We start from the raw sequence: 13,994 nt of genomic DNA, 5'->3' as shown, positions 1-13,994 counted from the left end.
TTATGGGTATGGTACTGCGGTGAGCAGGGGGCAAAGACGAATACAGCCATTGTCTTCTCGGAGTTAGATGGAAGCTTCTGAAAGCAAGAATCTCCCATGTTTGCTTGTTTACCCATGTATCCTCAGCACAAGTTAACACTTCCTGGCTCTCGGGCTTTGATAAATACTCATTGGAAAAATGACTGAATCAATAAATGGAGCTCCCAGAAGAGATGACACATAATAAACGAGGTGACGTAGACGGTATAGGTAACAATAGACGGTGGTAAGTGCAGTGATAAGTACACAGAGGATCAGGAACACACAGGGCCCAGGGGCAGGGAGCAGGAATGTTGGCCATCCACCCACACTGGAAGGAGCGGCTAGGGAGTCGGGAAGGCTTGGCCTCTCGTGTTTGCTGTTGAGCACAGGGGACGCGGCACTCCTACAGAACACTGAGTTCTCAGGAGGGTGTTGGGAAGGTAGAGACCCAGGTCACACCGTATGAAATTACCATTCCTCAATCACCTTTTATTTAGAAAAATTGCAGTTTTATATATACAATATATATATACAATAAAATATACAGTTTCCATCTAATACATTTAATTCTAAAAGTAGGTCAGCCTCTCACCCTCTTGCAGCATTTGTTGCGGACAGAGCTTGTCCAACCCATGAGAATTTTTAGTAGCCCTCATCAAAGACCTTCCGTATTTATTCAGCCCATACTTTGCATGTCGGCTCCACAACAGACACCGTGCTAGGGACAGGGGATACAAAGCCAGCTAAAAACTGCCCTGCGTCCTCATCGAACTTACAGTCTTATTTTTTGGCTTTCTAACAGTCTTAGCAGAGTCTTCCCTTCTTACCTGTTTCTCTCCACACTCACTCTTAACTGCATTACCGCTGTCATCTGCTTGCTAGCTTTTTTTCACGATGCGACCTCTACTCCTGGCTAGAGACTTCACAGGAGAACCCCGAGCCTCACTTCCATGACCACAGCCCTGAAGGGAGCAGCCCTTCAGGGAAGCCAGGATGAAAAGTGCAGAGACAGAGAATAAAAATGAAGTCTGCTGGGAGTCCTGGCCTACCCCCACCCCCCAGTAAAGAAGGAAAGTCCGTCCTTCATGGAGACGGGCAGTGCCATTTCACCTTTATGACTGAAAATATCCCGTGTTTCAGGTCCTTGCCTTCAGTCAAGTCTTATATAAAAAAGAGAAATGATCTACATGGATCCAAAGCTTTCTCGAGCAGGACATGTTGTGTTCTTAATGGAAAGACGAAAGCCAAAGACAAACACTCCTAAATTATAATAATCAGAGCTTCCACGTTATTATAAATTCTTGGTAATTTAATCTTGTCCTAAGAAAAAGTGACTAATAGTTACTGAGCACATACTGTGTATGTACCAGACATGGTTCTAAGCACTTCACGTGAAGTATCCCACCTAAACCTGGCAGATAGGTAGGGATCATCATCAATCCCCCTTTTCTCTGAGGAGAAAACCGAGACTCAGAGAAGCAACTTACTGAAACTGCATAGGCTGTGAGAGACACAGGCAGGAGTCAAACCCAGCTCTGGCCCTTAGATACTATCACAAGACTATATTGCCTTTCTTCCCCCCCTTAGAATTGCATACAGACAAGAGCCAGGCCCTGTTTTTAATTGTCTATGAATTCCTGATTTTGTTTTGAAAGTTGAACCCGTGGTTGAGGAGGGCAATTAGGACTCATTGTGAAATGTGCCATCTCTTTCTAGCAGATTCTGAACACAAACTTGAGGCAAGTTCAGGAAGAGTACTCGGAAGACTTAGAGGTATGCCTGTGACCTTGCAGAATCCTTCACGTTTGGCTCAACGTCAACAAGCTCATGTCCTTTATAGAGCAAGGAGAGATTTCTTATTTTCTCTCGGAAAATTAAACTCCTCGTGTGCAGCACAGCAATGTTAAGTGCAGAATTGCAAACCGTTAACCAAAGCCAAAGAGTGTGGCTCTGGCAGCAGATTTCCCAGTTTCGGTTTTTTCTGCTTTCCCTTTCTGTATTATCTAATTATCTTCGCCTGTCTTTTATCTGGCTTCGTTTGTCTTCAGTGAATTCTCTGTCACTCCTGTCGGCCTGTCAGTGCTTGTCATAGTGAAGATGACCTTTTCATATCGTCATTGAAATGAAGAGCTCCTTGAGGGATGCCAGTTCCAGAGATCCTGAAAAATGAATCTGAAATAGCCCTACAGAAACACATATATAGTCCTGAGGAGCTTTTTTATTGATTTTATTTTACTTTAGTTTTTTAAGGCTTTATTTATTTATTTGAGAGAGAGAGAGAAAGAGGGAAAAGCAGACTCCCTGTTGAGCAGAGGGCTGACGCAGGGCTCAATCCCAGGACCCTGGGATCATGACCCGAGCTGAAGGCAGACACTTAACAGACTGAACAAGCCACCCAAGCACCCCTTTCTTATCTATTTTAATAAATGTGTGGAGTAATATCTTCCTGACCCTATAGGATAAGTATCTCTCTGTCACATTATTGTTTTGTTTTGTTTTTTACTAATATCTACCCTGTGGCATTATAACTTCTAATTTATCATTTAAGAATCTATAAAAAGGGGTGCCTGGGTGGTCTGTGGGTTAAGCCTCTGCCTTCGGCTCAGGTCATGATCTCAGGGTCCTGGGGTCGAGCCCCGCATCGGGCTCTCTGCTCCGCGGGGAGCCTGCTTCCCCCTTTCCCTCTGCCTGTCTCTCTGCCTACTTGTGATCTCTCTCTCTCTCTCTCTCTCTCAAATAAATAAATAAAATCTTTTTTAAAAAGATTAAAAAATAATCTACAAGAAGACGGAGAATCATTTGTGCAAACCTGACCTCAGTTCCATGTCATTGTGTGCTTTCTTCAGGAAAGGGCGGTGGAGGCTTAAACCTTGGAAATTTCTTCGCAAGCCGGAAGGGCTACAGCCGGAAAGGGTTTGACCGCCTTAGCACTGAGGGAAGCGACCAAGAGAAAGACGAGGATGATGGAAGTGAGTCCGAAGAGGAGTACTCCGCACCTCTGCCTACACCCTCGCTGTCTTCCTCCTGAAAACTGGCCTCTGATTTAGGATCACGAGATTTTCCAAGAACGCCAGATTCCTTTCCCTTTAGCACCTTTAGGGTTTTGCGTATTTAATTGTAAACTGTACTAGCCTGTGTGGGACTGGACACATTTTATTTCCTTTGTTTTGATTGAGTTGGCTTCTGTTTCTAGTTGAGGAGTTTCCTAAAAGTTCCTAACAGTGCCATTGTCCTTCTATGAACATAGACTAGAGAAACGGTCCTCTCCTTCCATCACATTACTAATTTAATGATGGAAGGTTTGCTCATTTACATTTTCGAGACTCTTCTGTAGATGTAAATAACCCCTTTCTCTGCTTGAACACAGTATTTTCCCAATAGCACTTCCATTGCCGATGTCTGTCTTTGGTGCCTTTCCTGTTCAGCATTCTCAGCCTGTGGCAGTAAAGAGAAAACTTTGTGCTACATGAGGACAAAGCTGCTAAATCTCCTTCTATTTTTTTAAAATCACTAACATTATATTGCAGTGAGGGAAAGAAAAAAAGTCTCTATTTAAATTCATTTTTTAATTTTCTTCTTCAGTTGGTGTGTTTTGGGGATGTCTTATTTTTAGATGGTTACACTGTTAGAACACTATTTTCAGAATCTGAATGTAATTTGTGTAATAAAGTGTTTTCAGAGCATTAGCTGTCAGAGTGTATTTTGGAATTTTTGCATACTTGGAGGGTTTTGTATACAACTTTTGTAATAATTACACAAACCACAGATACAGTGAAAACTACTCAATGTCTTCAACGGAAAGAAATGTGTTGTATTGTATTAAAATGAAGATGATATTTTGTTATGTGGCTGATATAAATTAAAAGCCAGCAATCAGACTTTACATACATGTGTAAAACAAGGTTCTCTCTTAAAATTCAAAGAGGGGTTTTGCCTGTATATCAATCAGGAGGTAAATTATTTAATAAAAGGTGATCTAGCTAAGAGGAAGGCTGTGTCTCAAATTACATAAGCAAATGAGTCCATCAGGGTAGGTTACTACTAATAGTTTTCTTTTTAAAGAATAATTTCACTCAGATTCCCAGGTGTTCATGGGAATACTCATCTTACTGTGACTACCTATTATTTATTTGTTTATTTTATATTGACATATAATGTATTATTTGCTTCAGGGGTGCAGGTCTGTGAATCATCCGTGTAACACAACACATAGCACTCACCATAGTACATACCCTCCTCGGTGTCCATCACCCAGCTACCCTATCCCTCCCACTCTCCTCCCCTCCAGCAACCATCGTTTGTTTCTTGAGATTAAGAGTCTCTTATGGTTTGTCTCCCTCCCTGGTCCCATCTTGTTTCATTTTTACCCCCTTCTCCCCACGATCCCCCGCCCTGCCTCTCAAATTCCTTATATCAGAGAGACCTTATGATAATTGTCTTTCTCTGATTGACTTATTGCACTTAGCATAATACCTCCTAGTTCCATCCATGTCATTGCAAATGGCAAGATTTCAGTTTTTATGGCTGTATGATATATATATATATATCATATATATATAGAAGATGTGATATATATATAAGATATAGAAGATGTAATATATAGAGATCTATCTATATCTGTCTATATATATCTTCTTTATCCTTCATCTGTTGATGGACATCTAGGCTCTTTCCATCGCTTGGCTATTGTGGACATTGCTGCTATAAACATTGGGTTGCACATGCCCCTTTGGATCACTACATTTGGATCTATTTTTTTTTTTTTTAAGATTTTATTTATTTATTTGACAGATCACAAGTAGGCAGAGAGGCAGTGAGAGAGAAGGAAGCAGGTTCTCTGCCTAGGAGAGAGCCCAACACTGGGCTCGATCCCAGGACCCTGAGACCATGACCCGAGCTGAAGGCAGATGCTTAACCCACTGAACCACCCAGGTGTCCCACTACATTTGAATCTTTAAGGTAAATACCCAGTAGTGCGATTGCTGGGTCATAGGGTAGCTCTATTTTCACCTTTTTGAGGAACCTCCATACTGTTTTCCAGAGTGGCTGCACCAGCTTGCATTCCCACCAATAATGTAGGAGGGTTCCCCTTTCTGTGTATCCTCGCCAACACCCGTAGTTGCCTGACTGGTTAATTTTAACCATTCTGACTGGTGTGAGGTGGTATCTCACTGTAGTTTTGTTTTGTTTTTTAAAGAAATCATACTTTTCTTTATTTTTATTGTTATTTTATTTATTTATTTATTTAAAAGGTTTTATTTATTTATTTGACAGAGAGACAGAGAGAGAGCGTGAGTAGAGAAAGGTCAGTGGGAGAAGCAGACTCCCTCCGAGTAGGGAGCCCGATGTGGGAATCGATCCAGGGACTCCAGGATCATGACCTGAGCCAAAGGTAGTCACCTAACCAACTGAGCCACCCAGGCAGCCCTCACTGTAGTTTTGATTCGTATTTCCCTGATGCCAAGCCATGTTGAGCACTTTTTCATGTGTCTCTTGGCCATTTGGATGTCTTTGCTATAATGTCTGTTCATGACCTCTGCCCATTTCTTGATTGGATTATTTGTTCTGTGGGTGTTGAGTTTGAAAAATTCTTTATAGATTTTGGATACTAGCCCTTTATCTGATACATCATTTGCAAATATTTTCTCCCTTCTGTCGGTTGTCTTTTGGTTTTGTTGACTGTTTCCTTTGCTGTGCAGAAGCTTTTGATCTTGATGAAATCCCAATAGTTCATTTTTGCTCTTGCTTCCCTTGCCTTTGGTGATGTTTCTAGGAAGAAGTTGCTGTGGCTGAAATTGAAGAGGTTGCTGCCTGTGCTCCCCTCAAGGAGAAGGACTTTTCTCACATGGAGGTCTTTCATCCATTTTGAGTCCATTTTTGTGTGTGGTGTAAGGAAATGGTCCCGTTTCATTTTTCTGCATGTGGCTGTCCAATTTTCCCAACACCATTTGTTGAAGAGACTGTCTTTTTTCCATTGGGCATTCTTTCCTGCTTTGTCAAAGATTAGTTGACTGTAGAGTTGAGGGTCCATTTCTGGGCTCTCTATTCTGTTCCATTGGTCTATCTGACAGTCTTGATGTCTTGATGATTAGTGCTTTGTAACAGAGTTTGAAGTCTGGAATTGTGATGCCACCAACTTTGGCTTTCTTTTTCAACATTCTTCTGGCTATTGGGGGGTCTTTTCCAGTTCCACAGAAATTTTAGGATTATTTGTTCCATTTCTTTCAAAAAAATTGATGGCATTTTGATAGGGATTGCATTAAATGTGTAGATTGCTTTAGGTAGCATAGACATGTTCACAATATTTGTTCTTCCAATCCATAAGCATTTTCCATTTCTTGGTGTCTTCCTCAATTTCTTTCATAAGTACTTTATAGTTTTCTGAGTACAGATTCTTTGCCTCTTTGGTTAGATTTATTCCTAGGTATCTTATGGTTTGGGGTGCAATTGTCAATGGGATGGACTCTTTAATTTCTCTTTCTTCTGTCTCGCTATTTGTGTGTAGAAATGCAATTGATTTCTGTGCATTGATTTTATATCCTGACACTTTACTGAATTCCTGTATGAGTTCCAGCAGTTTTGGAGTGGAATCTTTCAGGTTTTCCACATAAAGTATCGTATCATCTGCAAAGAGTGAGAGTTTGACTTCTTCTTTGTCAATTCTGATGCCTTTTATTTCTTTTTGTTGTCCGATTGCTGAGGCTAGAGTGGTGAGAGTGGACATCACTGCTGTGTTCCTGACCTTAGGGAGAAAGCTCAGATTTTCCCCATTGAGAATGATATTTGCTGTGGTTTTTTCATAGATCGTTTTGATGATATTGAGGTTTGTTCCCTCTATCCTACACTGTGTAGAGTTTGATCAAGAAAGGATGCGGTAATTTGTCAAATGCTTTTTCAGCATCATTAGAGTATTATATGGTTATATATATATTATATATCATGAGAGTATTATATGGTTCTTGTTCTTTCTTTTATTAATGTATTGTATCACATTGATTGATTTGTGGATGTTGAAACAAACTTGCAGCCCAGGAATAAATCCCACTTAGTTGTGGTGAATAATCCTTTTAATGTACTGTTGGATCTTATTGGCTAGTATTTTGATGAGAATTTTTGCAGCTGTGTTCATCAAGGATATTGGTGTGTAATTCTCCTTTTTGATGGGGTCTTTGTTTGGTTTTGGGATCAAGGTAATGATGGCCTCATCAAATGAGTTTGGAAGTTTTCCTTCCATTTCTATTTTTTGGAACACTTTCAGGAGAGTAGGAATTAATTCTTCTTTAAATGCTTGGTAGAGGGGTGCCTGGGTGGCTCAGTGGGTTAAAGCCTCTGCCTTTGGCTCAGGTCATGATCCCAGGGTCCTGGGATCGAACCCAGCATCGGGCTCTCTGATGGCGGGAAGCCTGCTTCCCCCTCTCTCTCTGCCTATCTCTCTGCCTACTTGTGATCTCTGTCAAATAAATAAAATCTTTAAAAAAAAATAAGTAAATGCTTGGTAGAATTCCCATGGGAAGCCGTCTGGCCCTGGGCTTCTCTTTGTTGGGAGATTTTTGATGACTGCTTCAATCTCCTTACTGGTTATGGGTCTGTTAACGTTTTCTATTTCTTTCTGGTTCAGTTTTGGTAGTTTATGTGTCTCTAGGAATGCATCCATTTCTTCCAGACTGTCAGATTTTCTGGTGAATAGTTGCTCATAAAATGTTCATTTAATTGTTTGTATTTCTTTGGGTGTTGGTTTTGATCTGTACTTTCTCATTCATGATTTTATTAATTTGGGTCCTTTCTCTTTTCTTTTTTATAAGTCTGGCCAGGGGCTTATCAATCTGATTAATTCTTTCAAAGAACCAGCCCCTAGTTTCATTGATCTGTTCTACTGTTCTTTTGGTTTCTCTTTCATTGATTTCTGCTCTGATCTTTATTATTTCTCTTCTCCTGCTGGGTTTAGGCTTTATTTCCTGTTCCCTTTTTAGCTTATTTAGGTGTGGGGTTAGGTTGTATATTTAAGATCTTTCTTGTTTCCTGTGAAAGGCTTGTATTGTTATATACTTTCCTCACATAACCACTTTTATGGTATTCCAAAGATTTTGAACAGTTGTGTTTTCATTTTCATTTATTTCCATGAATTTTTAAAATTCTTCCTTAATTTCCTGGTTGACCCATTCGTTCTTTAGTAGGATGTTCTTTAGCCTCCATGTATTTGAGTTCTTTCCAACTTTCCTGTTGTGGTTGAGTTCTAGTTTCAACGCTTTGTGATCTGAAAATATGCAGGGAATGATCCCAATCTTTTGGTACTGGTTGAGACCTGATTTATGCCCCAGGATGTTATCTATTCTGGAGAATATTCCCTGTGCACTAGAGAAGAATGTGTATTCTGTTGCTTTGGGATGGAATGTTCTGAATATATCTGTGATGTCCCTCTGGCCCAGTGTGTCATTTAAAGCCTTTATTTCCTTTTTGATCTTTTTCTTAGATGACCTGTCCGTTTCAGTGAGAGGGGGTATTAAAGTCCCCTACTATTATTGTATTATTGTCAATGTCTTTCTTGGATTTTGTTATTAATTGGTTTATATAGTTGGCTGCTCCCGTGTTAGGGGCATAGATATTTAAAATTGTTAGCTCTTCTTGTTGAACAGATGCTTTAAATATGATATAGTGTCCTTCCTCATCTCTTTGGATTAAAATCTATTTTATCTGATGTCAAGATTGCCACCCCAGCTTTCTTTTGATGTCCATTAGCATGGTAAATTGTTTTCCACCCCCTCACTAAAATATGCATATGTATATAATTAGACTGGTGAATATAAAAGAGCCACACAGTTGATTTTGGGTATATGTTTGTCTGTTAGGAGAGAATGCCTCCTAAAATTTTAAAGAAAGAAAAACTTATATATACAAAAATAAGGGTAAACACAATGAAGGGTTGGAATATACTATATGATGAAAATTTTAAAAGATTTTAAAAAAAGAATTGATAAGAAGTTGGTTGAAAAAAGAAAAAAAAAGGAGAGAATGTGATCAGACTGGAGACTAGAACAAAGCCATATGCTAGATTTAGGGTATGTTCTGATCTGTTAGAAGATTCTATCTCCCAAAATTTTGAAGAAAGAAAGACGTATATATATACAAAATAAGGTTAAATACAATGAAGGGATAAAATATGACTATAACAATGAAAAAAAATTTTTTTTATTTGACAGACAGAGATCACAGGTAGGCAGAGAGGCAGCCAGAGAGAGAGGAAGGAAAGCAGGCTCCTTGCTGAGCAGAGAGCCCGATGCGGGGCTCGATCCCAGAATCCCGGGACCATGACCCGAGTCGAAGGCGGAGGCTTTAAACACACTGAGCCACCCAGGCGCCCCTAACAATGAAAATTTTTAAAGATTTTTAAAAAGCTATTGGTAAAATAGTTAAAGAAGTTAAAATAGGAAAGGGGAAAATTTTTAAAAGAATTGAATAAGAAAAAAAGAAAATCTAAAAATTTTAACTTTGAAAGATTAAAGAATCATGGGGAAAAATCCATGAATTCTATGTGCTATGTTCCCATAGCTCTGATGTTTTGCAATTCTCATTGATCAGTGAACGTGGTCTTGGCCAGAGGTTCTTGCGGATCTTCTGGGGGAGAGGCCTGTTTGAGTGATTCTCAAATGTCTTTGCCCGAGGCAGAATTGCACTGCCTTTGCCTGGGGAGGCCTAAGGAATCTGCTCAGGTTCGCTCTCTGTAGCTTTTGTTCCCTGAACGCTTTCCGTAGAGTTCTGGAGGAGGGAATGAAAATGGAGGCCTTCCAGTCTCCGGCCAGTAGGAGCCAAGAGCTCGGGGCTGCATTCCTCAGTGCGACCCCGGAGAAAAGCAGTCAATCCCTCCAGTCTCCCTGGTCTCCGGCTGCACTCGGTGCTCACCCAGCCTGTGACTGAGCATTTCTATCTCTGGCCTACGGCCCTGTTTGGAGTCTCCAAACCCAGCAGATTCCTGCAGCGTGCTCCTGCACTGCTCCTCTCAGTGGAAGAGGGGGTGGCGTCTCCCCGGATCTGCCAGTTGTGGGGTCCTTGCTCCGTGAGGTGTGCCTGACTAAGCCCTGGATCACAGTTTAAGGTAACCCCGAGCTGAGAGCCCACTCTTTGGCTCCTCTTTGTAGCCTGCTTCCCCAATCTGATACCTGGGGCTCTGCCACACTCAGACACCCCAGGTCTTTCTGTGACCCCGCAGGTCCTATGACCACACTGTCCCCATGAGGACTCCACCCCACGCTTAGCCTCTGGAGTGACATCCCTCCGTGGAGGAGACTTCTAAAAGTTCTGATTTTGTTCTCCGCTGCTCCACTGCTTGCTGGGAGCCAGCCCCTCCCCCCACGGTCTCTCTTCCCATATATCACCTCGGATTCACTTCTCTGCATGTCCTACCTTCCAGAAAGTGGTCGCTTTTCTGTTCCTAGAATTGCTGCTCTTCTTTTCTTTAATCTCCTGTTGAGTTTGTATGTTCAGAGTGGTTTGATACCTTTCTAGCTGAATTCCTGGGACCCGACGAAATTAGATTTCCTACTCCTCTGCCATCTTGCTCCTCCCCCATACGAATTATTTTGATGACATCTTTTTCATCATAATCCATCAATGCAATTTAGTAAGAATCTGATAAATTTCCTTCATATAATAAGCAGACTCTAGAACCCTTTCTTCAAAATGCCTACATGCAATTCAAGCATCTTAGTAGTGGCATAGCAGAGCTTTAATTGACCAATCATGAAAACACGACAGAGTGCTTTGTACAAAAGTATGTTAGAGAGTCTTCCAGTTATGTTATTTTCAAAAATCCAACTCAGATTGTTGTCCTCTCATCATTGATACCAAAGATGAGATACCAAAGGCAGTCATCTACCTTCTTGTTAAAGCTTAATTTGAGCATCCTCCCCAAGTAGAAACCTCACCTTTTTTTAATTCCTATGATCTTCCTTCTCAAATGAGGAATAACATTTTCCTCCCTTGACTACTCCTTTATTTCCCTTTCGACACCATCAGCAGTAAATATGTAAATGTAGAATAACAACTCTTCTGATGTATATGTGCCTGTCCACTGTATCTTACATATTTTTTTTATTTCAATGTGAGAATTAGTCCAATACCCCAAGGTAAATGTTTTATGCACTGACTTTGGTAGTGCTCAAGTTTGCTTACAGTGAGGAAATTAGCTGACTTGCCCTTTTGTGGTACAATATTTGACCCTCAGCTCCATCAGCTACTTTTTAAAATGTTATCAAACGTTCCTAAACAGTTTACGGTGACTCAGTGGATGCAAAAAAATAAAAATAAATGTGAAAATGGTATATTATAAGGAGGTGAGAAAGAAAAAGGGAGAACAAAGATAGAAATGGAAAACTTAATACAAAAGTCATTCCCATTACACCTGCTCAAGGGAGAGAATTTGCCTCTAAACTTTCTAGCAGCTCATTAAATAAAACTCGATTACTTACATAATTCATGAGCCCATTAAACATTTAGAGTTCCTAATTATAAGACCAGAAAAACTTGCTCCCGAGTACCTTCTGAAAGACAGCGGCAAGTGTCATTGAGGTCTTCAACGATATCCATAGAGTAGATAAATACATTTTGCAGGTCTGTTCTTTATGTATGTCCCTTACTATAGCATGCAGGATTTTATGCCTAATATAAGCAAATGGCATGATAAAAAAGAAGAGTCGGGAAAAGAAAATCTGGGGTATTACAATCCTGTCCTAGTACACTACCCTTATTCTACTAACCTGGCTTGATTGAAGACGGTAGACTAGAAATGAATGAACTCCATTGCCTTCAAGCAGTCTCTCCACTGATTATTGCTCTTAGCTGAATTTCATTTATTGAGACCCTCAGAGATTGCCCTGCTTAGGAAGCACCCAAAGAAGTGGATCCCATCCCTGGCTTTACTGTAGAATCACCTGGGGAATTTAAGAAGAAAAAGAGGCAGGGGGCACTCCTTCCAGAGATCCTGACTTAGTTGACTTAGAGGAGTATCTTGGTATTCGTCATGCTTTTTAATTTTTCTAGGTAATTCTAATGTGCATCCAGCATTGAAAACTGCTGTCTTTGAGAACAGCTGTTCCACTGTGCCAGTTACTACAAGTAGATATCTGTATTTTCACATATGTTATGGTTTACAAATGTTTGGAGAGAGAAGATGGGGTCTGGGGTATTTTAATTTTGACCATTAGTACCAAGGTCTGACTGCCTTCATGTTCAATGTTTTAAATTGGATAAATAAAATAGGCATAATTGACTTTTTAAAAAGGCAAAGAGAAACAGCTGGGCTTTGATTTTTTTACATTAAATTATCCAGAGAGTATTATTTGGAGGAGGAAAAAGAATAGCTCTGTCATTCACTGAATTGGTCCTCAATGATCATATGCATAAAATCTTTTGTTCTAAGCCTTCTTCTTAGTTTATCAAATCAGCATATTCTTTCTCAAAATTCCCATGCATCTTTAAACTCCCACTCAAATGTTATATAAATTGAATATTTAAGTAGCTGAATGACAAGGGAAGCCAAAGACTTGGTTTTAGGGCTTTTTTCCCCAGACTGTCATCTACCTACTAGCTCAAAGTTGGTGTAAGTCAAAGTTGATGTTGCCTATAGCATACTTCTCAGATTTCAGTGAATATAAGTATCAGCTGTGGGTACTTATTTTGAGAGGACTGACTCTTGATCCCATACCCAGAGTTTCTGATTCACTATACTGGGTGGGGCCCAGATCTCTGCATTTTTAAGAAGCATCCCTGGTGATTTGGACCCAGGTGTTCCATGGACCATCTCCAAGAAATACAGTCCCACAGAGAGTAGCCATGCCTTAAAACAATTATTAGGCATACAAAGCCATGTTCTCAAATATACGGTCTCTAGAGTGAGAGGCCTTAGAAGTCATTGATCCCACTTCCTCAAACCCACATCACAGAAACCACAGGTGCAAATTATCTTCACAGCAGAACTGACCTACCAGCAACTTCCCCCTTCCGTTCCCTTAACACGGATCACTCCAAAGGCAAAAATACAAGTGACGTCCTCCACAGGCTACCATGCTAGTCTTATTTTCTCTTTTCAAATCACACCTAAAGGCAAGAATCCACCAGATACATCTGGTGTGTTTTTCCTGCATCATTATTTAAGGGAGCATATGTATTCATTCTAGAGAATGCACTGATGAGGATAAATGTGACTCCTCCTTATAGACTTCCGATTTCTGAAACACCAAAGCACAAAGATGTCAATCATACATCTAAACTAAAGATACAAAACAAGAAACAAGTATTTTCTGTGCTCCAAAACTGGGTACACTGTACCATCACAGGGATTTACCAATGAAGACTTGATAAGAGAGTGCCCAAGTTTGGACATATGAAGAAAGAATATGAAATAGACGAGTTTATAAAAACAAGTTTGACAGTAAAAGAACTCTTTTCATTTTTGAGCAAAAATGCGTTTTCTCTTACACACATACATACGTAACCTGAACAGACCAGTTACTTGAGAATGCTTCATTTATTTCCTCTATTATACTAACATCACTCTCCGTGTCTTTAAAAATATATATTGTCCAGGAGGTGAAGTAAGCATGCAAATGGGTGGAACAGCACAAATGCACTGGTTCTTACAACTAACTTCCAGATAGGGAGGTAGTTCCATTCAATAGTGCAGCCTAGTCTTAGCTGATATTGACTTGGGAAAGCATGCTGGGTTAAGATGACAAAAGTTCTGAAATTCCAAGCACTAGATCTAATTATACACCATTCTGAACCCACCTATAGCTATATCTTATATACCTATAGAATACAGACCATTTTATTAGTCAAGCTTCTTTAGTCATAAATCATGATTCACACAATTCTCACTTATTAAGAATTAACAATGATAATAATGAAAATAATGAAAAATTAATAATTTATTAAGATATAGTACTGTTATTTATTAATTCACATAACTGAAAAAGTAGGGC

At 40.0% G+C, this 13,994-nt stretch overlaps 1 protein-coding gene across 19 annotated transcripts in view; it reads left to right on the top strand.

Annotated features, from left to right (window-relative positions):
* PAM (peptidylglycine alpha-amidating monooxygenase) overlaps nucleotides 1–3,860 on the top strand; it is a 154,446-nt gene extending 150,586 nt beyond the window's left edge. For 7 of the 19 annotated variants that reach the window (XM_045999636.1, XM_045999633.1, XM_045999629.1 and 4 more), the window contains 2 exons: nucleotides 1,738–1,794; nucleotides 2,868–3,860. In XM_045999636.1, coding sequence (XP_045855592.1) covers nucleotides 1,738–1,794; nucleotides 2,868–3,049 — 239 coding nt within the window. In that variant the 3' untranslated portion in view covers nucleotides 3,050–3,860. The remainder of the gene's footprint in view (nucleotides 1–1,737; nucleotides 1,795–2,867) is intronic. The other 12 variants (XM_045999637.1, XM_045999634.1, XM_045999630.1 and 9 more) reach the window with 2 other exon arrangements.
* The last annotated feature ends 10,134 nt before the right edge of the window (nucleotides 3,861–13,994 follow it).

The sequence above is a fragment of the Meles meles genome, chromosome 3 (genome assembly GCF_922984935.1).
Source record: "Meles meles chromosome 3, mMelMel3.1 paternal haplotype, whole genome shotgun sequence".
NCBI lineage: Eukaryota > Metazoa > Chordata > Mammalia > Carnivora > Mustelidae > Meles > Meles meles.
The sequence above is the reverse complement of the archived record's forward strand: the minus strand, read 5'-3'. Positions and strand labels throughout refer to the sequence as shown.